General features: G+C 46.4%; 2 protein-coding genes across 4 annotated transcripts in view; one reads left to right on the forward strand and one right to left on the reverse strand.

Moving 5' to 3' along the window:
• hps1 (HPS1 biogenesis of lysosomal organelles complex 3 subunit 1) overlaps nt 1-8,511 on the forward strand; it is a 40,988-nt gene extending 32,477 nt beyond the window's left edge. For all 3 annotated transcript variants that reach the window (XM_079513371.1, XM_079513370.1, XM_079513369.1), the window contains exons 14-18: nt 2,185-2,260; nt 2,662-2,796; nt 3,473-3,586; nt 4,783-4,865; nt 5,629-8,511. In XM_079513371.1, coding sequence (XP_079369497.1) covers nt 2,185-2,260; nt 2,662-2,796; nt 3,473-3,586; nt 4,783-4,865; nt 5,629-5,791 — 571 coding nt within the window. In that variant the 3' untranslated portion in view covers nt 5,792-8,511. The remainder of the gene's footprint in view (nt 1-2,184; nt 2,261-2,661; nt 2,797-3,472; nt 3,587-4,782; nt 4,866-5,628) is intronic.
• A 1,731-nt stretch (nt 8,512-10,242) lies between these two features.
• st3gal7 (ST3 beta-galactoside alpha-2,3-sialyltransferase 7) lies at nt 10,243-22,344 on the reverse strand (the record flags this gene model as incomplete). Its single annotated transcript, XM_079511889.1, has 10 exons — nt 10,243-10,563; nt 10,841-11,010; nt 12,022-12,171; nt 12,652-12,792; nt 13,650-13,836; nt 14,879-15,309; nt 18,384-19,030; nt 19,252-19,611; nt 20,699-20,799; nt 22,208-22,344. 9 exons carry the CDS (start codon nt 22,342-22,344, stop codon nt 10,924-10,926), a joined length of 2,241 nt encoding a protein of 746 aa, XP_079368015.1. The 3' UTR covers nt 10,243-10,563; nt 10,841-10,923.
• Nucleotides 22,345-23,516: the final 1,172 nt, after the last annotated feature.

Below are 23,516 nucleotides of genomic sequence, written 5' to 3' on the forward strand. Positions count from 1 at the left end.
TACCAGTGACAGAAAACATAAACTTGTTTAATTGAAAATGTGACGGGGTATGATTTGAATTTAAAGCGAGCAGGACTCTGTTGACTAGGGTTCGAAGCGGAAAAGCAAACGAGAAACTGGGGGAAAAAATACATGCATGTAGAGCATGTATTTTGGGCCTATAGTTTACTTTCATAAAACATATATACATTGAAGACATCGAAGTTACGGCAAAATGGTGAAGGTTAGGTGCGATATATTTTGGGGAAACGGGGCCAACCCACGTGAAATGCAGCCAACGCCGTTGGGGGGGGCATAGTAGGTTTCTCCAGCGTTCTCCCACAGCCAGTCAGATCTCTCTGTAGGTGGTCCTTGGGACGGGCCCTCCAGCGGCATCTCCAATCATCTCGACCCTCCATACATCTGGCTAGCTCGCCTGCAGTGCTTTAGACCCCCCTGCATCCTTCTTGTATATGCAGACGCGGCACTGTGGTGTGGGTGATGGCTGATTTAACCCATTTTGACCTGAGGACGATTCTTAAAAAAAAGGTCTTCTAAATCCTGACAGTTTTCATGTCAAGGACCCCAAAAATTATATGTAATCGGCCGCCGACCCCCATCTGAAAATATGTTGTTCCACGATCTTCCAGAAGCAAAGATTTGAGTTAAAAACGTTCACTCTGAAAGAATATATTCAAAGATTTGTGCCACATTTTCATGACTTTTCAAAAATAGCTAAAGTATAACATAATGCTTAAAACACCAAAAGGGGTTCCCGCCAAAAATGGGTTAAGCAGTCACACCTGGCGTGTGTGAAAGCTCAAATCAGCTGTCACCCACACACACCACAGTCATATTTTTACCATTAGACGGTCATAAGACTTTGCTGTTTTCCGGACTTCTCACGGAACACAAGCCCTCGGAAGCATCATTTCTCATGCGATCAAAAGCGACTTCCTTCTGTGGGAGGTGAGATGTCAGCGACGGCTCTGCGGCACCTCAAACGGATGCCAAGAGCGGATGAAGTAAAAAATGATCTGAGGAGGGAATGACAATCCTATAAGAAGCATTTCTCAGTTAACAACTTGAACCATAGCGTTCTTATTCCCGGGGGGAAGACTTTTGGCTCAAGCTCGTTAGATCTGCTGTTTTTGGTGTAGTGGTGTCCAAACTTTTTTCAAAGGGGGGCCATATTAGAAAATATTAAAACACCCAAGGGCCTGTAGAAGGAGAAGAGGGGAGCGTAGCATAGACCCCTGGGGGACTCCGGCCAACAAAGTATATAGGGTTTAAGAATAAGCCCTATTTATAATCGCCAAACAAACTACGTCATGGATCAAGATGGACGTCAGCCTCTGCTATGTGTCTGAGCGGACCTTACACTCTGAATATCGTTGCTGTCGACCAGAAACCTTTTATCCAGTATTTATATAGTGCTTTACATTTTACATAGTGTGTGTGTGTGTGTGTGTGTGTGTGTGTGTGTGTGTGTGTGTGTGTGTGTGTGTGTGTGTGTGTGTGTGTGTGTGTGTGTGTGTGTGTGTGTGTGTGTGTGTGTGTGTGTGTGTGTGTGTGTGTGTGTGTGTGTGTGTCAATTTACTAAAGGTGCAAGATGATCAGAAATCAGCAAAGAGTGATCAACGTTTGCGCTACTCTATGCCGAATTGAAGTGGACTCGGTCGCAGACTTTTTTTTTCTCTCTGGAAATAAAAACGTCTGGGTTTCCGAGGCTACTTCGACACTAACTCCGGGGGGGGCATCATACTACTAATACACTACTATACAGATACACTACTATACTAATCAACATGCCTTCAATATGCGTGTCATGACACACACAGAAAACGGGTGCCTTTCCTGGGAGTTCTCAGCATAGTGGCTTCTTTCCTTTAGGATAGAAAATGTTAGCCTGATTTGCTGTGTTGACATTTCAGATCCGGGGAACGCAGCAAATCAGCCTGGAACCCAGGCTAAGAAAAATGTCTCATTTTGGGCACAAATCTGAAACCCTACTGTGTTGACTGTGATTGACACCTTGAATTGATTGACACATTTCCATGCAATTGACACATTTCCATGCATTTGTCTCTCTCTCTGTCTGTCCTTCTGTCTCTCTCTCGCTCCGTCTCTCTCTCTCTCTGTCTGTCCTTCTGTCTCTCTCTCGCGCTGTCTCTCTCTCTCTCTCTCTCTCTCTCTCTCTCTCAGGGAGAAGCTGTTGGACTGGAAAGACTTTCTTTTGGTGAAGAGCAAAAGGAACATCACCATGGTTTCATATCCTCTTGTGATCTCACACTCCTTTAGGTGTCAGGGGCTGATACCTTTACTCGTCCAGATGTAGCTTAGAGTTCACGTTCACACAAGACTCTTATAATCTTATATTCCTTTTAATATTTCCAAAGGCCTTCGTTCTCCTCCCAGTGCTCTTCAGCAAGAGCTGAATAATTTAGGGAGTTTGACAAACGCTGCATGCAACAAAAAAAACACAACAAAAAAACATGTTAGGCAGAGATGAAGGCAGATGTTTTATTCATTAGACCAGTGATTCTCAACCTTTTTTTAATGTCAAGGTGCACCAGTTTGATGTGCATTAGGCCACATCTTCTCGTCTGGGGGGGTAAAGTTTAAACGTAAATATCCAGAGTGTATTGTTCTTGACGTCTGTGCTCTCTCACGTACCTGGAGGACTTCCCGGGCCTCATCCATTTCATCTGTGTGGACCGCTCCACCGGTCAGATGATCGCACCGTCCATCAACGTCACGGACCGCACCACCTCCGAGCTGGGCAAGGGCCCGCTGGCCCACTTCATCAAGAGCAAGGTCCGACCGTACACAACGTTTTTTGAGGGGCCTCCTATATACAGCTTTTGTCCCCCACACGTCTCATATTTACCATTGACAATGAAAGGAGAAATTAGGTCATATGTGCCTCAAATATGACATACATTTGTGGCAACACAAACATTAAAGGCCATTGACAATGAAGGGAAAATTTACGTCATATGTAGACGTCATATATATATAGCTTTTGTCCCTCACGTCTCAATATTTGCCATTGACAATGAAAGGAGAAATTAGGTCAAATGCCCACCAAATATGACGTACATTTTATACAAACATTAAATGCCATTGAAAGATTTAGACAAGCAAATCGGCTAATCAATCACATAAATTCAGTTGTTCATGAGATGATGTATGATGATGTATAATAAGATAAGAGTGCCCCTCACTTTTGTTTTATTATTAGAAATGATTTGATACTTTTATTATTTGATACATTTTTGGAATTATTTAATTGATGTAGGGAATGAAAAAAGGGTCCCATAAAAATTGGTCCATCGACCCAAACGCCGACCCACTCTTTGGGAAACGGTGTACTATACATTTTAGGTGGATTGTTTGATCATTCCTTCTTTCTAAACGTAATATCACCTGATTGTGTGTGTGCGTGCGTGTGCGTGTGTGTGTGCGTGTGCGTGCGTGCTAACTTGTGTAGGTGTGGGACCTGGTCAGAACCACACGCCGCTACCTCCAGAAGGGCTACTCCACCGTCACGCTGCGGGACGGGGACTATTATTTCTGCCACTTCCTCTGGTTTGAAAATGAAACGGTATACGGTCCTTGTTATGGAAAAAAATTATATTGTCCAATCCGAAGGTGAACACATAAGTCCACGTTTATTTTAGAAGATTATTATCAAGCCAACATTATAATTGTCTCCAACAACACGGCTTCAGCCTTGCATGTCCTCGCAGTCAAAGCCCATCTTCTCCAAAAGCCCCTTCAACCAGTCCCTCCGTCACCTTTATACCCTAGCTCTGGTCCATAGCCTCAAGGACTTCTCCTTAAGACTGTTACTCTCGTCTTCCTGTCCGCCGCATGAAGACTGCACAACCTGTCCACTTCTGCAAAAGTAAAAAGATTTCGCTACTCGCCAATATGAAGACGGTTTTGTGGCGATGAAAGCCTACTTTCTCTAGTCGACACACACTCTTGAGCCACCCACCACACGTATAAAATGCTTTTTGGGCAGAATTATTATTATTTTTCACCAGAAGAAAAAATAATTTGTTACTCCACTGCGCCCTCTACAGATTATTGTCAATAGAAATTTCCATTGACGACATGTGTGGTGGGGTGGGGGTAGAGTGCATCCACCGGGGGAAAGTACACAAAACCGTCTTTGTATTGGTTTGTAGCGAAATTGTTCTTTTTATTTTTGCAGAAGTCGACAGGCTGTGCAGTCTTAATGCGGCGGCAGGCAGTCGAGAGTAACCAGCACCAGAGCTACTTATATCCTAATTTCTAAGTGGGAAGCAGGAATTGAGAGAAAGGAGATGTCATACCCCCTGGCCAGGGAAAACCAGTTCTTTGTCCTTACTGGTGGGGTGGGGTGTCGACACCCATCTGCCCATGAAAGAAAGAGTTACTCCCCTGGCCAACCACATCAGTTGGTGTAGTTCAAATGGAACCTCATGATATGCATGCAATCAATTAATTGATAGATCAATGTTTAAGAGTCCAATATTGCCATAACAGGCCACCTTTACAGAACAATCAGCACAATAGACGACAAAGTTCTGTTGCGTTCTCACGTTTTCATTGATACAAATCGGGAGCAATTAGGGGTTCAGAGTCTTGCTCAAGGACACTTCAACACTAACTGTTGTGTGAATGGAGTAAAAAGTACAATATTTGTCTCTGATATGTAGTGGAGTAGAAGTAAAAAGTATTGCATTTTGGGTCTAATCACCCTCTCAGGGTTTTCTCCATTGATTATCCCTTGCGTGATATCTGACCAATCAGGGTTATAAACTGGAGGCCGTGGACCTGCCCATCCTGCCTGATGACTCCGCCCCCATAGGAATGCTAGCCTGGGACTATTACAGGTAACCTGCTCAATGTGTTAATGACTGCTCATTAAGGTGAACCATAACAATGCAACTCATTGAGTTCGCCTTTTCTCGAAAGCCCATTTGGGACAAATCATGCGATGCACACTTGCGTGTGTGCCTGCACTGTTTAGTATTTACTATTACAGTTTTATGTTTTGATAATCAGCGCTTTGCCATACAGATGATACATACACTGTGCCATATTGGAGAGGCCACTGTGTGCGCAGTGCTTTGTTTGACATGCTCCGTATTTGAGCGCGCGCACCTCCATCCGCCCCTGTTAAGGTCCCCGTCCCGTCCCGTCATAAAACGATGCATCGACTCAACTTCGACTTTACTGTCTTACAAGTCGACAGAAACACATATTACCCACATAAGAACCCCAGGAAAGTGTTTCTTGTCTCCCAAACATCATTAAAATAAGATCTGGTTGCCGCCCATTCTGGGATGGGCGGGAAGCTCATACGAGCTTCTCATACGAGGTCTTCTATTTTTTAAATATCGTGAAAATGTGGCGCAAATCTTTGAATATTCTTTCAGAGCGTTTTTAACTCAAATCGTTGCTTCTGGGGGGGGGGGAGGGGGTGTCCCTGGAACAACATATTTTCAGATGGGGGTCTGCGGCCAATTACATATACTTTTTGGGGTCCTTGACCACTGATATAGAAACATGAGGTTTTTCAGAAAACTGTCATTATTTAGAAGACAGAAGAAGAGAAGGCTAAAAAAGGACCTGCTTGGTTGTGTCCTGCTGCAGGAAGCTGCTGCGCTACTACAGCAAGAGCCACCAGGGGGAGGTAGTGAGGTGCTACGAGCTGCTGACGGTCCACCTGGGCGTCATCCCCACCGAGTGCATCCTCCAGCACTGCAAACTACTGGCCAGCAAGCTGTGGGAGCCGTCACGCAACCCTCTGCTGTAGAACCCAAACTACTGGCCCAAACTACCAACCCTCTGCTGTAGAAGAACCCAAACTACCAACCCTCTGCTGTAGAACCCAAACTACTGGCCCAAACTACCAACCCTCTGCTGTAGAACCCAAACTACTGGCCCAAACTACCAACCCTCTGCTGTAGAACCCAAACTACTGGCCCAAACTACCAACCCTCTGCTGTAGAAGAACCCAAACTACTGGCCCAAACTACCAACCCTCTGCTGTAGAACCCAAACTACTGGCCCAAACTACCAACCCTCTGCTGTAGAAGAACCCAAACTACTGGCCCAAACTACCAATCGATTCTGACATTTTCAATCTACGAGAGTTCAAAGACTTATAGCCTTGGGTGCGTCGAGCGAAACCACCTGCCTCAAAAGTAACACTGAACAACTGAATGTACAAATGCAAAATCTAAGGTGCTTTCCTGGTTGCCCCACCTGTCCGATTATTTTCCGGGAAGGTTCTGAAACCCGGAGGTCCGTAGTTTTTAATCCACTCGGTCTCGGAATCTGTCATCCATCTTGGATCTGTCCTCGTCTCCCCAAATGAGTGCAACTGGCTGCGCAACCTTGACTGCCAGGGGCTCTGTTACAATGGAGAACAGATCTCCATTGAGAACAGATCTCCAGGCAGGTGGTTTCGCTCGACGCACCCAAGGTGCGTATATAAGTCTTTGAACTCTCGTAGATTGAAAATGTCAGAATCGATAAATACAACTGCGATAGTTCAAATTTTGGGCTACTGTAGAACCCAAACTACTGGCCAGCAAGCTGTGGGAGCCGTCTCACACACAACCCTCTGCTGTAGAAGAACCCTTTTCATGTCAACCCCCAAGTTGATATTTTATTTGGCCACGGACGGGCTTGAGAGAGCACTTTTTAACAGGTTCATTTGGTTCTGTTTGTACTGTTAAATTAAACACTGAGGATTTTACAGTGTGGAATGGGGTCCCAGAGAGACGCATACCGTATAATGAAATGGGGCTCTGTGTGCTAAATGCAAATCAAACTGAATGTCCTTGAAATGAAAACAGCTGAGAACCGATGACGTAAACTCTACTGGAACCCTCGAGCTACACTGTGAGATCCTCTGCGATTTGCAGAGCCGTAACAGTCCATTTGGACACAACGTCGGCTAGCGCACCATTCCTCTGTGGTAGACCAGACAGTGACACCCATCTCAAACACACTGCTCCATGCATCATTTGCATTGCCAAGCAAATATTACATGTTGTGTAAAGGAAACTTTTTTTTTTCCTTTTTCGTGCTGTCCCTTGTGTGGAAAAGCCTTAATGTTGTGAACTGCATTTTAAAGATGCACATATATTTCCGGTCCTCATAAATCCACAGCAAATAGGACTTGACCGAAACCACTGATTATGTTTTTGTCTAAGCACTTTCTTCTTTTTATTTATTTATTTTCTTTTCTGTTTTTAATTTAGAGCAGCCAATTACTTCTTCTTAGACCCTTTTTCTTTCTCCAAATGTTAGTTGTTATTACGGCAGTTAACCCTCCCTCCGTCCCCTCACATTTCTGTGTTGCCAACTGCCAACTTTTGTTTACTGGCTCACGTGCCAACGAGGAGCCCCAACTGGGAGGATGTAGTGCCTCCCATCCTCCATTCCCCACCAAGAGGCTCTGCGTCAGCCTGTTAAGGTGGTTGCACACTGGACGCGTTTTTCGGAAAACCGAAACGCCGCTAAAAATCCGAAAAACGCGCTCTGTGTGCAGGGACCTTTAGTATGTATGTGCAGTCACAGAGATCAGCCGTTCTCAACCTTTTAGGCTGTGACCGCCCCGAAGATAATCCTGTTTGAACTGGGACCCCCATCCTGACAAGCATTCTACTTACTTACAACTGCCTTGTTGTGAGCTTGTAGATATTAGCTATTTTCAGATTTCTTTCTCCTCTTCCTTATAGTGACTAGTGACAAGTTGGCCATAGTGTAGTTTGTTTATTACTTTCTTTTCTTTATTATAACTTTGCTGTCATGTCAATGCTGTCGGATTGGCTCGCGGTCGAGGCTCCGCGCTGGTACACTAACTCCACCCAAAGCGCCCCTCGGCGAGAACTTTTTAAAACGCCGTCGTACACATTGTGCTATTGTTTGAGGTGTAATTGTTTATTCATAAAGTGTCATCTGTTTTTGTTTATTTGTAATATAATAATTATTAAATTATTCGTCGTGTTTACTACCGAGGCTACTTAAGAATCAAGTGACATGTATTTTCAAACATCATTTTGAAACATTTGAGTCCTGCAACGGTTTACGCCTCGCGTAGCCAGCCTTCATCTGCGTCTGGGATGCATATTGCCCCAGGCAGATTAAGTCTGGCCCCTCTCAATTGTGGGAGGACTTCACGGCCGAAGTGGTGACGAGCCAACCAGATTCGTCTGGAACCAGGCTACAACCAACCGGGGCCCAGTATTAAAATATGGGGGCGGGACATTGCAGAAAACAATCGAATCCTGAGAGGGACGAGACTAATATCCACACAGTGATATTAGTATCGCTATGCGAGGCTAGCAACGATTACCCAAATATATTGCAGCTAGAATTAATGTTTCTGTGATCCGTTTGTTCCGTGTTGATGATAACATTTACAACAGCCTCTATTTATTTCAAATATTGTCTTATATGCTGCATGTTTGCCAAAAGAAATGTAATAAGCCACTTGTCTATTGAACTGTTATAAACAACGGAACATGGATACATTATGGTTACATTCATCTCTGATTAATTATTTACATCGTCATCACTGCCTGTGCACACACTGTTTAATTCTGAGGGACTCATTATTCAGCCATGTGATGACTAATTGACTGAACAGCTGGTGAGGCACGGAGGAGGATGTCTAAAAGCCTAACCACTTAAGCCCTGTTTTATACTTGTGTCATATGTGGGCTATTTCCGCATTCTATTTTCATTCATTCATTTACACACTCACTCTCACAGGGAATGTGTTATTGGAGACTTCAGTGATGAACTAGAAAAAGTGCCCTTCCGGGCACAGGTCTCCACCCGGAGGATAGTAGTGTGTGTGATGTTTTTGCAACAATTTTCTTCATTTTGTTGAGGAAATGCAGAGCCAGATCACTCATAGCATCTCTGAGGATAGAATTCTGGATGAGCAGGACATGTGCAGCATTTTGTACAAAACGGGCCACTCCTGAAAACTTTGGAAGGCAATCTTAGCCAATCAGTGTACAATCTGAGAAATCCAACAGACTCGTCTTGATCACATGACTACAGAGATCATGTGTACCGATTGCCATTTCTTCTTACGCCTTTGATGGCAATTGGATGATTTGAGGCATTTTGTTCCAAAAATGTGTTTTGCAAAAATCAACCTGTTGGTGGCGCTATAACAGGCCAATGTGAAAAGGGTGGGATATATTCCTCAGCCTAGTAAGAAAATGTGTGAAAGATTTCACGTAAATTACATGCTGCGTTCATGATTTGAGGCTTTTGTTCAAAACGGGGCAATCTTGCAAACTGTGAAAGCCAATTATAGCCAATTAGGATGGAATATTAAATATCGGACAGATCCAACTTGAGCACATGACCATAGAGATACTGTGTAACGATTTGTGAGATTTTTGGACAGAATCTGGAGGAGTAATATAAAAAAATGTGTTTTACAAAAGTCGGCCTCCTGTTGGCGCTATAAAAGGAAGATGCGGAAAGTGCAGGTCAAAGGTTTGTCCTTGGCCTCTAGGGAGTGTGCATGCAACGTTTCACGCAGATCGGTGCAGTTTTAGGTAAAAAATGTGAAAAGCTGCCTCATGGTGGCGCTATAACAGGCCGTTCTGGAAAATGTGGGGCAGAGGTTCATCGTTGGCATCCAGGGAGTGTGTGTGCAAAGTTTGGCATCGACCGGGTTAACGGTGCCGGAGATTAGCTGGTAACGGACGGACGGAAGGACGGACGGACGGACACACGGACGGAGTGCAAAACATACTCTCTCCCCATGCCTTCGGCCTGGTGGAGACAATTATTGTCTACTCTCCAACAGTCAGTACTTTAATTCCTCACAGCGCCCCCTGTGAGGTGAGACAGTGCTCCTGCAGCCGTTAAACGAGACAAGACAGAGCTTCGTTTGTAGCACTGCCACTGAGTGACATTGTGTGTGACCTGCATATTGAGAATTGTATGAAGAATCAAGTAAAACATAAAAAAATAAGTAAAAAAAAAAAAAAACACACCTGTGTGAAGTGAGGGGTGCTTTTATATCATACATCTCATTCCGGCCAATCACAATTTGCGGTCCTCATACACTTTTGTCTTCAATGTTTGTGTTTATATAATGTTTGTGTTTATATAATGTTTGTGTTTACACAATGTTTGTGTTTACATAATGTTTGTGTTTACATGATGTTTGTGTTTACACAATTAATGTTTGTGTTTACTCAAACACTCAACTGGTCATAGGACACGGTAGAAAAACATAGTTTTCACTCAAAGCTGGACATAGGAGGGGCTAGCGCCCCTCAAAAAATAAAAAAAGATACACACACACGTTTTCAAAAATAGCCGATCTCCAAGCTCACAGCGCATCACATCGTTGCGCGATGTGTGAGCTTGTAAAGTAAAGTACGCCGCCTTGGGAACCAATCGTAACCAAACCATGATATGACCATAATATCTTGCATAATAGCTTGCATTCCATTCTCTTGCATATTGTACCTTTAGTGGGGCTTTCTGTTGTCGCACGTGACTAGACTAGAAAGTCCCATCATTGATCAGCTCTGCAAGCTGATAAAAATCACACCCGTGTGAACTGAGTGGTGTAAGGTATTATATAGCCTGATCAGCTGTGGTCTGACGTAATGTCTGACGTAATGAAATCACACCCGTGTGAACTGGGTCACCATAGCAACCATGCTCATTTTTTTGGTACGGACAGACACGTAAACTAACAAAGATGAAATCACACCCGTGTGAACTGGGTGACCATAGCAACCATGCTCATTTCTTTTTGGTACGGACAGACACGTAAACTAACAAAGCCAGTTGTAGGAGTGGTTTACACCACTCAAAAATCGGCACACATCGGGTGCCCGTTATGTAACAATGTCGTCTCTCAAACCCTCTACGGTACGTAACGTTGCGTCCTCACAGCGCCCCTGTGAGGTCAGACACGGCTCCTGCAGCCACCAGATCCCTCAAGAAGAGCTTCTCAGCGCTGATATCATGGACAACCTGTGTATTGACAATAGAATCAACAAAGCGATGTGCTTATTATCATTATTATGAAGGATTATGCCTGGAGTTATGAATGTGAAATTTCAAATTATGCAAGTGTAGCAGTATAGTGTGGCCCAGAACCTCTGCCTGATGACCAAAAGGCTAATATCTCCCCCGGCGAAGGGGAAGATATCAAATATGCACATATGCCATTTTGGAAATAACTCTTTTTACTTCCGGGCGTCTTCCGACGTATTACCGATGATACTAATTAAGACTGTTCCATTTGTGCACTCTCAGAGTTAACACACCCGTACGGGGCCCATTTGGAACACACACACACACACACACACACACACACACACACACTCAAGGACACTTTTGAGACCCACTGGTGTAGCAGAGGTGTTTCCAGTGAGCAAACATGCACAATAGAGCGCTGACATCACTCGCTCATCCCCTGGTTTACGGAAGTAATTTCTCTATGGAGAATAACATGGGGTCATCTTAAAATCATCTCATATAAGCATCGTGGTCCAAAAATAAACAAAGTGTCTTGGCGAAATTGTCAGGGAGGTGTCTCTGTATCGTTTGCGACAGTCAGTCACTCATATTTGAAACCGTCTGTTTCTAGCGAAAATGTAACTAATTCAGCAGCATTAACATTAGCGTTTTTTCTCAGTCAGTTGATTCTTCACATCCATATGAGTGCTCTATAGCAGCACTAACTCTGTTTGACCAGAATGGAACAGCTAGAGCCTTCATTAGTATCATCATCGGTAACATCTGTGAAAGAAGTCGGGAGAGGCGTGGAAGTATAGGAAGAGTTATTTCCAAAATTACATAGAGCCTATTCTACTTTAGGCATAGTGTTTAAGATGTTGGCTTCCGAATCCCGGCCATTATGGCCATTATCCCGGTCTATTCTGAGTTCCAGGAAGTTCTCACGTAAAAAAAAAAGGCCTTATTATTACCACATTATATTCCCACAGTCTGAGTTGAGATAGTAGTACCCTTGTGTTATACCTGAACCTTCATGGCTTCCATGCGAATGGTCTCATAGTAGTGAAGCCTGGCTTCTGGGTGCTGCATGTCGTAGCCAAACCCTGCCAAGCTCACCTGGTCACACAACTGCAACGCCATCACCACAGCACTGGCACCTAGCGTGGGCACCATCTGCATATGGGAGGACAAAAGACGTCATATCTAAAGCCCAAACCACACCAAAGGGTCGCCATGCAACTCCTTGCAACCAAATGGTTGCGAGTATAGATCCCATTGGTGTGTTGACTTGGGTCGACATATCGCACCTCTGGGACGAACGCTGAAACCGTCTTGTCCCTTTGGTGTGGTATGGACTTAACACCAACAGAAGCTTTGTCCAGGCAGGCGAGGATATGGCTTCCATAGGACTAACGCTACACTGTGTTGGTATTAGTAACCTAATATAAGCTATATCGTAGCGGGGAGGGGGGGGGGGGGGGGTAAATACACAGATAGGCGAAAGAGAACTGTTGTTCAAACAATTTCAATGTTTAGATCTACAGGAAGTCAGTGAAATTGTAGGCAAAATAAAGGTGTCGCTTTTTACGACCGCCACTTGTCTTAATTAACTTGTATTAATGTATTATTTTCACCTCTGCTTCATTCACTGACCTTCCCCTGGTTGTGAGCATAGCTCTGCAGGGCCTGTCCCGTCCTGTGGACTATTTCTGGGTGGAGAATTCTGAAGTTCTCCGGCCTCAGGGGAATGTCCTCCACAACCTCCCTCCAGAACCACAGCTTGGACCAGAAGCTCTACACACAGCATCGGCAGGAGACGAGAGACATGCACACAACTGAGTAAGACCAGGGAGGATCTTCAACGTTTTCCAACGGCCCCTTGCCTGAGAGAGAGATGAAGCAGGCAGAGACCCCCCTACTACATAGTGTATAAAACCGTGTTGGCAATTATTAAACCTTTTCATAGATAGCTTCATAGACTTGTTTGACAGCACAATCAGTGTATGTTGGATTCATGTTAATTTGCATTTTTACCATTTAACCATTTAAACCGTCAATACTTGGTAAACTTGGCCTTTCACTCTGTACTTAGTCTGCTTGTGTTTTCCTCTACACCAAACATCTTTGCAGCAGATCGGCTATTTTTGGCTAATGTTCCCCTCAGAATAGGGATACAAGGGTTTTTTTTTTTAAAAGGACCTCCTTAGGGATCCCGGACCCCCTGTTGCAGACCCCTAGAGTAAGAAGTCTGTGAACGTGACAAAAAAAGACTAAAGTAGAATGAAATACTTATATTCATACAGGTAGTTATTCTAACCAAGCAATTGGTTGAAATAGGCTCTCCAGTTGTGCTGAAATGAGCATGACAGCACACCTAGCCGTTAATAGAAGATTTGAGGACGGATTAATCACGAAATATTATCAGTTGTGCTGATTAGACAGAGTTTCATCAGAGCAGCAGCAAAATTGGAAAAACAATTCAAAGAATAAATTACATTTTACTCCTGTGTTAATACTGGGGCAGGTGTACGCTCCTGTATTTGTATAATAATCAGTTGGTGGTATACTTGGAGAGCCAGATATATTCTGTGGTGGTACTTGGTGTAAAAATGTTGAAAACCCCTGATTTAGAGGTTGTGTTTGTCGCCCACCAGAGGTTGTTTGGTGACGACAGAGGCGAGCCAGTCCAGGTCCAGGCTCTTGAAGACCACCAGAGCCACCATGGCGGTGTTTGTGTACTCCCCAGCGGAGTGGGGGGCTCCCTCTGGGTAAACCAGGCGGATGGTAGTCTTGGAGCCAGCGTCTCTCTCAAAGCCCAGTACAGGAGCGTTGTTCAGCCTGGAGAAAACAAAGAAGAACGAGAGTGAGGTAAGCGTTCGCTCACGTACTGTAGATTCATTGAGAATAAATGGCAGCATTGTCGCTGTCGGACAGAAACCTCATGTCCATGTTTTTTTTTGGTTTCTTTCGTAAATGTATGCCCTACTTGATCATAGTACAGCATGACACAACATCAGCGACTCAGCGAGTAGTAGATCAGCAAGCTCGTAGCCTGGTTAACACCATGAACGCCCGGGGGTATTTATAGGACCATTAAATCATAGCGCCCAGCGATTTGCAGCAACGGAGTACATTTAGCGACGCACCAGGCGCTATCCCGGATGTAGCTGAAGTAGCTTGATGTAGCCAAAACACTCCCGATGCGATCGTATGATTAATTCTAACGCGACTATAGCGACGGGACCGCGATGGGCCGTCTAAAACAACTCACAAACTCGATCTGATCGGCTGAAATGGGGGGGAACATTTTCGATGACGTCCCAACCAGAAATGACATCGAATGTTGCCCAACAGACGCTCCCAGCCTGTGGAGCGATGCGATCGGTTTTGCTATCAATAAATCTCCGTCCTTTTATTAATCGCCGTCCTGAGCACTGGGCGTTACTATTTGATAGGACGGAGAACTCCGTTTATGCCGCTCGGGTGTTAACCACTCCCCCCTTGAAATCACATTTCCATTCCTTTGTGCGGAAGAGTCTGGACCCTGCTAATGCATGGTTGAAGAGTCTGGACCCTGCTAATGCATGGTTGGCTGCGGGAGTACAGCGTTGACTGACAACCCCTTCAGCCAATTCCCATAACAAAAAGAGTGACGTCATCTTTATTGCTTTTATCGCTTGGCTCCGTCTTATCGCTGCTTGCAGCTATTTTTTAGTTTTTTTTTATCCAGAAAAGTAACAGTTTTGGACATTATGAGGTTTCCACCCGACAGACGATATACACACAGGATCTCTCCTTGCAAGCACCCACCTTAAATTACCATATGGGTCTACTTTTATTAGATTTATAGCCATTTAGTATACAACTAGTGTTTACTAACCTGATGACGACGTCGTACTGGTCAATGTGCGAGCCGAGACGGCTGGCATGAAGCACGCCTCCACTGCCCACCACCACGCAGCGCCTGCAGCTGTCCTGCTCTCTGCCCCCCAGGGAGAGGGGCAGCCCGGGCTGGGGCAGAGAGGAGAGCACCGTGGCCAGATGCTGCTCTCTGCCCCCCAGGGAGAGGGGCAGCCCGGGCTGGGGCAGAGAGGAGAGCACCGTGGCCAGATTCTGCTCGCTGCCCCGGAGCCCCAAGGGAGGCGACAGGTCCCAGGAGGAGGAGGAGGACGCAGAGTTGAACCCCGGCTCCACCACGAACACAGGGACGTCCATGAGACCTGCAGAACAGGCCAGGGCCTTGAGGTGGTCCACGCTCCATCTAGGCCGGCAGGGGCCGGACAGCAGGGAGGCTGACCGGTTTAGGAACACCTATAGAGGAATTGGGAGAGGAAGATAAAGAATGGGTTAGAGTTAGAGCGGTGGTTCTCAAAACACTTAAAGATGGAGTGCCACATTTTTTGTATTTTCTCCAGTTTTTCATGTTTCTATGAGGTGACAGTACTTCATAGACACACTGGAGTCGTTTTTATGTGCAATGGTGTATTCACTTTGACTGTCGAGGGTTCAGCCTCCAGGAAGAAACCCTAAATACAAACGGGCCAATGAAATAAACAGTAATATAGTGACATCACACTATCAGCCCCTCCCCTAACCCCTCCCCCTTTATCAACTACAGCTACAGCTGTGGGTGCGGCTTCAGTTCAGGTGGATCACCACCCATCACCACCCACCAGGCAAACCAGGCATATTTAATGAACTGGTGGACGTGTCCACATAGAAGCATGATTTTAACAAATACTGTACACTTTTTGGAAAAAGTTCTTCCTCCTTATATTATAATAATACCTGATGATCATGTTTTAGGGTGGAAAAAAAATCGTGGCACTGGCACTCCATCTTTAAAGCTCTGGATCACTAGCATATCGTTGCTGTCGGGCAGAAACCTTCTATCTCCATATTTGTGTGGGTTTTTTTTTAGTCCAGGTTTGAGGGTTTGTGTAAACACAAACATTGTCCTAACACAAACATTGTCCTAACACAAACATTGTCCTAACACAAACATTGAATGCCATTGACAATGAATGGCCAGTTGTGTAAACACAAACATTGAAGACGAAGGTGAGGACGCAAATTGTGATTGGCCGGAATGAAATGATGTATGGCGATAAGAGCGCCCCTTACTTCAAACGGGTGTGATCTTTTTAATAAATTAATGCCTTACTTGATCATACTATATCTGGAGTAGTTCCAACGGATTGTGTGGCCCTGGTCTTTCCCTAGTGGGTCTGAGCGAGGGTAGCTACTGGGACGTAAGTCAGGACTTTATCACGCCGGCTGGGTCACCCGAGTGAGGGGTATGATGTTCGCGAGACCCGAAACCCCGATGACCTTGGAATACATCCCTGAGGATACGTCCCAGGTACATCCATGCAATATATTTTCGTTCTGAGGTGGCCTTGGAACATCTCGGAATCCCCCAGGAGGAAGTCACTAATGTTGCTCTGGAGAGGGAAGTCTGGAGCACTCCCGACTACGTATAAGCGGTTGAAGATGGATGGATGGATGGATGGTATTCTATTTATAGTGACTCATAGGAATATAACTATGTGACAACCAGGTATAGTCTGGTGACCACCGGAGCGACGGATGACAGCCGGAATGTAGACGGCACCCTGGGAGCAGTATGGGTTGACGCCCCAGCCTGCATCCTCCGTGAGGAGGAAGCCCAAAAAACCTTCGGTGAGGCCTTTAGGAGGGCCATTCGAGCTGCAAGCGGAGCCTGCGGTACCACTGTTGCCCAGGTGGAGCCTGCAAAACCATTGCGGCTCAAGAATCCAACACTCCTGAATGAAGTGTCTGGTGCTGCATGGGACTCTGGTGCAACGCACAGGTCCTGGCTGCACCTGGTGAGAGCAGGAGTGGACCTGGTGAGACGTAGGAGGGGCCCGGACTGGAGTCAATCCACAGAGTCTAGTCCGTCCACATGCCAGAATTGTGCCTCCCAGTCCCGGCAGAGTAGTTCCGGAGTGGTTCCAATGGATTGTGTGGCCCTGGTCTTTCCCTAGTGGGTCTGATCGAGGGTAGCTACTGGGACGTAAGTCAGGCCTTGATCACCCCGGCTGGGTCACCCGAGTGAGGGGTATGATGTTCGCGAGACCCGAAACCCGTATACATCACTGAGGATACGCCCCAGGTGCATCCATGCAATGTATTTTCATTCTATCTATATCAAAAGTAGGCCATGTATCGATGTAGGGCCTACTTGTGTGCAATTTTGCACCTCGACAGAGTGCATTTCTAGTTTTTGCTTTTTTGAGGGGCGATAGCCACTCATATGTCCAGCTTTTGGTGTGTGTGTAACACAAACATTAAATGCCATTGACAATGAATGGACAATGTTGAGTGTTTGTGTAAACACAAACATTGCGTAACACAAACATTGATGGCGAAGGTGAGGATTGAGATTGGCCGGAATGAGATGATGCATGAAGATGTACGATGATAAGAGCGCCCCTCACTTCACACGGGTGTGACTTTTTTGCTAACAATCCTCTCTGAATATGGATGTTGTGGTTCAAGTGGTTAATTAAAAAGCACACCTGTGTGAAGTGAGGGGCGCTTTTCTGTCCTCACTTTTTATCCTCAAGGCTAATCACTCGTGGCGTCCTCTATTCAACCCTCACTTGGGGTTCTCTTATCATCATACATCATCATACATCAAATCATCATAACTAATACAGTAACTCAGGGACATAAGGAGTGACGTCAGAACCTCTGTTCTCTATCGGCCAATGAGCTTCAAGTGTCGTTTGTGCAGTTTCACCAATAAAAGGGACAATGCTCATTCGCCTTTATTGAGCATCGTTGCGAGTTAGTCATAGTTGACTCCGTTCTCGCTTCGAGGAAGATTTGACGATTCCACTTGATTTAATTAGCATCCACATTGAACCCACATCACCTTCACTTGAATCCAAATTGATTTCATTTGATTCCACATTGATTGGCTTGGAGAAAATTCCATTATTCGTTGTTGAGCATCATTGTGGTCGTAGAATAGTCCATTCTCTTTTAGAGTGAGATTTGACGATGACAAATGGTTTAATTTGAATCCACATTGAATCCACTTTGAATCTACTTTGATTTAATTTGAATCCACTTTGATTTCATTTGAATCCACATTGAATCCACATTGATCTCATTTGAATCCACAGAGTCCGTAATTTGATCCCAGATTGCGGTCTGTCGGGACGGTGTGAGGGATGCTCCGCTGGACCGTCCACCTCAAGGGGACCTCCCCCCTGATCCAGGGCACCTCCCCCCTGATCCAGGGCACCTCCCCCCACAGCCAGGGCACCTCCCCCCACATCCAGGGGACCTCCCCCCAGATCCAGTGGACCTCCCCCCAGATCCAGGGCACCTCCCCGCAGATCAAAGGCACCTACCCCCAGATCCAGGGCGCCTCCCCCCTGATCCAGGGGATCTCCCCCCAGATCCAGGGGGCAACGGCGGTGGCCGTGGGCCAGAAGGTCTACTCCTTCCTGGGCCCCTACGACTCGGACGACGTGGAGGAGGAGCATGGCTTCCGGGTGGAGGTGCACGTCTTCAACACGGTGACGCTGCGCTGGACCAAGCTCCCCCCGGCGACCGCGGCTCTGGGTGGGGGAGAGCGCCCCCTGGTGGAGGCGCCCTCCTCCCTGTGGGGGGGGCGGGGCCGCTGCAGCTCCGCCGTAGCCGTAGAGGAGGTGGTCTACTTGTGGGGGAGGAGCTGGCGCACCACGGACTACTACGACGCGCTCTATGCGTATGACGCGGCAGCGCACCGCTGGCGGCGGCCCAAGGTGACGGGCCGGGTGCCCGAGGCGCGCGACCGCCACTCCTCCTGCGTCCTGGGGAGGGCGCTGTACGTCTGCGGCGGGTACACGCGCTGGAGCGGACGCACCGACAGCATCTACCGGCTGGACACGGATGCCATGGTCTGGTCCCTGGTGGCGGCGCGGGGAACCCCGCCGCCCGCCTCCGAAGTGCAGTCGGCCACCGTCATCGGAACCAGGATGTTCGTCTTGTTTGGGGGGGCGGCGGGGGGGAGCGACTACCACAGCAACGTCAGGGTGTTCGACACGGAGAGCGAGTGCTGGCTGAGCGGTAACGGCGACGCCGCCGCTGCACGTCCCGGCGATGACGACACCCCGACGTGCGCTCCGCCGGCCGGAGCCGCAGTGGTCCTGTCAGAGGTCAGGCGGCCGCTTCGACTCCTCCCCGGGGAGCGTGACGGACACTCGGCCTTCGCCTACAACGGAGAGCTCTACATACTTGGCAGAGAGAGGAAGAGGGGGGCGTCGCCTTCCCCCTCCTCTCCCTCAAACGACCTCCTGTGGAAGTTCAACCCGGAGAGCTTCTCCTGGAGCAAGGCGGAGCCCAAGGGCGGCGGCCCGCCTGCCTGGCAGACGGACGGGATGTGCAGTGTGGTGGTGGGCGGCGACCGCGTGGTGCTGTTCGGCGGCGGGGGCGGAGGCGACCTGTTCATCCTGGACCTGAGTCCCAGTCTGAAGACGCTCAGCAAGCTGGCACTGATCCGCCACGCCCGGACGCAGGGTGTCCCGCACTGCGTCCGCTGGGAGCTGAGCGCCATGTCGGCCGACCCGCTAGGCCGGAGGGCGGGGCGTCCCCGTGCTGCCACATCCACTGGGAGTTTAGATTAGGGACTCTAATATCCGTCCGTCTGCACCGTCACAAACCATTTGTGTGCACTCTTTATCATTATGATTATTATTTGTAATACTATTTTTTTGGGGGAGGGGGTTATATATGCCTTTTATTGATAGCGAACAGTAGATAGACCGGAAAGGGGGAGAGAGATGGAGAGCGACACGCAGCAAACGGCCGTCAGGCTCGGGATTCGAACCCGCGGTACGCCATCCGGCTGGCTTGGCAGCCCAGGTGCCCAGACGGTTGAGCTAACCGTCCGGGGTCGTACTTTTACGTTTTGAAATGTAATTTCTTTGACCTCATTGAGGCCCCTCCCCCCTCATTGAGGTCCCCTCAGACATCATCACCATACATCATCATCAAGGCACTTGCACACACTGGGTGTGATTCTTTTTTTGCGGGGCGCTAGCCCCTCCAAGAGCCATAGAGTATAGACAGAGTTGCGACATTGAGGGGGCAGAAAACAGCCCGGTCACGTGGTTCATGTACTCGCACGAGCCCATATAGACTCCAATGCATTCCGTAAACTTCCGGTTGTCCCTATTCGCCAATAGAAGTGTAGAAGAGCCGCCCATTGGACTGGCCCCATGACTGTCTAAACTCTGTCTAAAGGGCCTTGCAAACGGGGAGCGATAAAACGCGCCTATAGTTAATTTTCAATGAGACCTGCGTTTTTGCTCGGAGAAGTCGCGGTGCGACAACGCAAGCGTATTTACACGAGCGTGGTCCCGTGAATTTGTTTTGTTTCGTGCACACGCCCGCGACTCGCCAGACCTGGATTCGCCCCTCTTGAGCAGACCTGTTGTTGATCCAGGCAACAACGTGTGCGTTCCTCGCTCCCCCGTTTGCAAGGCCCTTTACTCGTACTTATGATGATAAGAGCGCCCCTCACTTCACACGAGTGCAATTCTTTTTTTACATTTAATTATGATGATTATGCAAAATAATTCGGATTGTCTCAAATAATTGCGAGTAGACAATTATGTAATAACTGTGACAGGCCTAAGCACTTGTGCAGCCATTCATACCGGATCTTTTGGCTCCTGGTGGCCATCGGTGGCTGTCAGCCTATCCGAAGGGTAATATGCTGGAATCAGAATAGCAGAGTAGCTTCCCACCAACAGCAACACACTCAGGATGAGGTTATTGGTCCTGCACGGTGGTGGAAAACATGCTCACATATTTTACTATTGGTAAGAGTATCAATACGGATTACGGAAACACACTAAATACAAATGTACTTGAGAAAATATTATAATATATATATATAATAAGTATTGACATCAAAATATAGTATAAAAAATGTCTTCTAAATTCTGACAGTTTTCTGAAATACCTATGTTTCTGTATGGTGCTCAATATTTCATGTCAAGGACCCCAAAATGATATGTAATTGGCCACCGACCCCCATCTGAAAATATGTTGTTCCAGTGACCCCCGCAGAAGCAAAGATTTGAGTTAAAAAATGCTCACTCTGAAAGAATATATTTTCAAAGATTTGCACCACATTCTCACGATTTTTCAAAAATAGCAGACCTACAAGTTCATAGCGCGCCACTCGGTGGCGCGCTATGAGCTTGTAGATCTGCTATTTTTCAACAGCTAAAGAATAACATAATGCTTAAAACACCAAAAGGGGTTCCTGCCCCCAAAATGGGTTAAAGTAAATGTACTCATGTACAGTGTGCGTCACAACACACCTGTAGACCAGTGGTTCCCACACTTTTTCATGTCAAGGACCCCCAAATTGACACTAATTAGCCCCACGGAGATGTGCCAGGGACCCCCATAAGAGATCTTTACGGCTCTAGCAGTGATTCTCAACCAGTTTAATTTCAAGGACCCCCAGTTTGACATGCAATAGTCTACGGACCCCCCATTTAATGGCATTTCTATCTCTGGGACCCCAATTTATATTGCAAAATCAATGTTAATTTAACTCGGAGTGTACAAATGGAACCAAATGGACCCGTTTACACTATCAGAGTTACAGACCCATAAGGGTCCATTTGGTTCCAAACTATCATTTAGCATGGGGACCCCCTGGAACTCCCTCAAGGACCCCTGGGGGTCCCCGGACCCCACTTTAGGAACCACTGGTGTAGATCGTCTATTTTCAAATACGGTAGCCAACATTTTAACAGGGCTGAAGTGGTTACTGGTTAATGTATGTTTTGTAATAATAATCAGTAACTAAAGATTTCAAATAATAATAGTGGTGTAAAAGTTCAATATTTGTCTCTGAGATGTAGTGAAGTAGAAGAAAAAGTATTGAAAATTGGAAATACTCCAGTAAAGTAAAAGTACCTCAAAATTGTATTGACAGTACTTGAGTAAATACCTCAAAATTGTACTTGAGTAAATGTACTTTCCATCACGGGTCCTGCATCCAAAAGGAAGCGAGGAAGCGTGAGGAACCTTGCACACACACACACACACGCACACACACACACACACACACACACACACACACACACACACACACACACAATACATACATAATCATGGGTGCTCACCGAAAACTTGTTTGTTTGTTTGTTTGTTTTGTATATTTGTTTACCTGCTGATGAAGAATTCTGCCGAGTCTGTCTTCTTCTCGTCCTCCGGTAGCCTTTGGACGACGACGGGTGCTATTAACGTAGTCTCACTCTCACTGCTGTCACTGGAGTCCTCCGCCACACTCAGAGTCACCACCATGGCAGGAGTACATCCACACCCAGTTAATAATTTAACTTGTGCAACTAGAAAACATAACACTACCGTATTTCACTGCCATATACTGTACATAGGACAACAAACATTGTCCCCTATAGCAATAGCTCTTAGAGACTGAAGGACAGATGGAATGGGACATTGACACGTACAAAATAATATCCTGATAGAGATTTCAGCCACTCTTTGAGTGTTCTGTTCACCTGCTCCAGAGAGGAGACTGTTCTGCCTCTAAAATGGCTGCCAAACACGGCTCCCCCCTATCCTACTGAAGTCTGCCCTCTTCACTCAACCACATGCTTAATCATTAACATGACACTGTCATGCTCTGGGAGGAGTTCAGGGGGGGGGGGGGGGGGGTGTGTGTGTGTGTGTGTGTGTGTGCATATTTGCATCAGTAGAAACGGGAATGGCACAGGAATAGTTTGAAGGAATTCTATATTCCCACATGGGTGTGATGGGTAAATGTTTGTCCACCTTGAAGTCCCTTAGCTTTATGTATTCAATTCTGAAGAATCTGTCCAAGTGCTTGAATAGGAGAACATGGCCTTTTCCTTTGACATGACGTTGTTCAACACGTGCATAAACACGTACCTGCTTGAAGTCTTGAACACGTTGGAGCGTATTCTGGGCCCAACATCTACATTAACAATATATCAACAACGCGCTGTGAGCTTGTAGAGCTTGTAGATCAGCCATGTTCAGTAAAGAGATTTGGTGTATAGGGAGGGAAAAACGGTAACCGGCCGAGTATAGATGCTTGGGGGACTCCCGGCTAAAATGTTTCAATAATACCAGATGTACAAGTCTCACAACCTGTCGTGTTGTGAGCTTGCAGGTCTGCTCAGCATTTGTGAAATATTTTGAAAATGTTTGCCTACAATGACATGCCCAAAATTGGGCGAGTCCAGTGTTGAAAGTGTGTAGCAGCTTGACCACATGAGCACCCCAGCGTTGTTTTAGGCAGCACATTTTGATTTTAGTTTTAGTCATAGTCTTTTGAATAGTTTTCATTTAGTTTTAGTCACATTTTAGTCATCTGGAATGTTCTAGTGTTAGTCCAGTTTTAGTCGACTAAATATAAGATTTTAGTCGACTTAAATCTACAGTTGATTTAGTCGACTAACATGTGTTTTGACAGGCCTTGATATCGTTGT

This window comes from Electrona antarctica (assembly GCF_951216825.1).
Source record: "Electrona antarctica genome assembly, chromosome: 10".
NCBI lineage: Eukaryota > Metazoa > Chordata > Actinopteri > Myctophiformes > Myctophidae > Electrona > Electrona antarctica.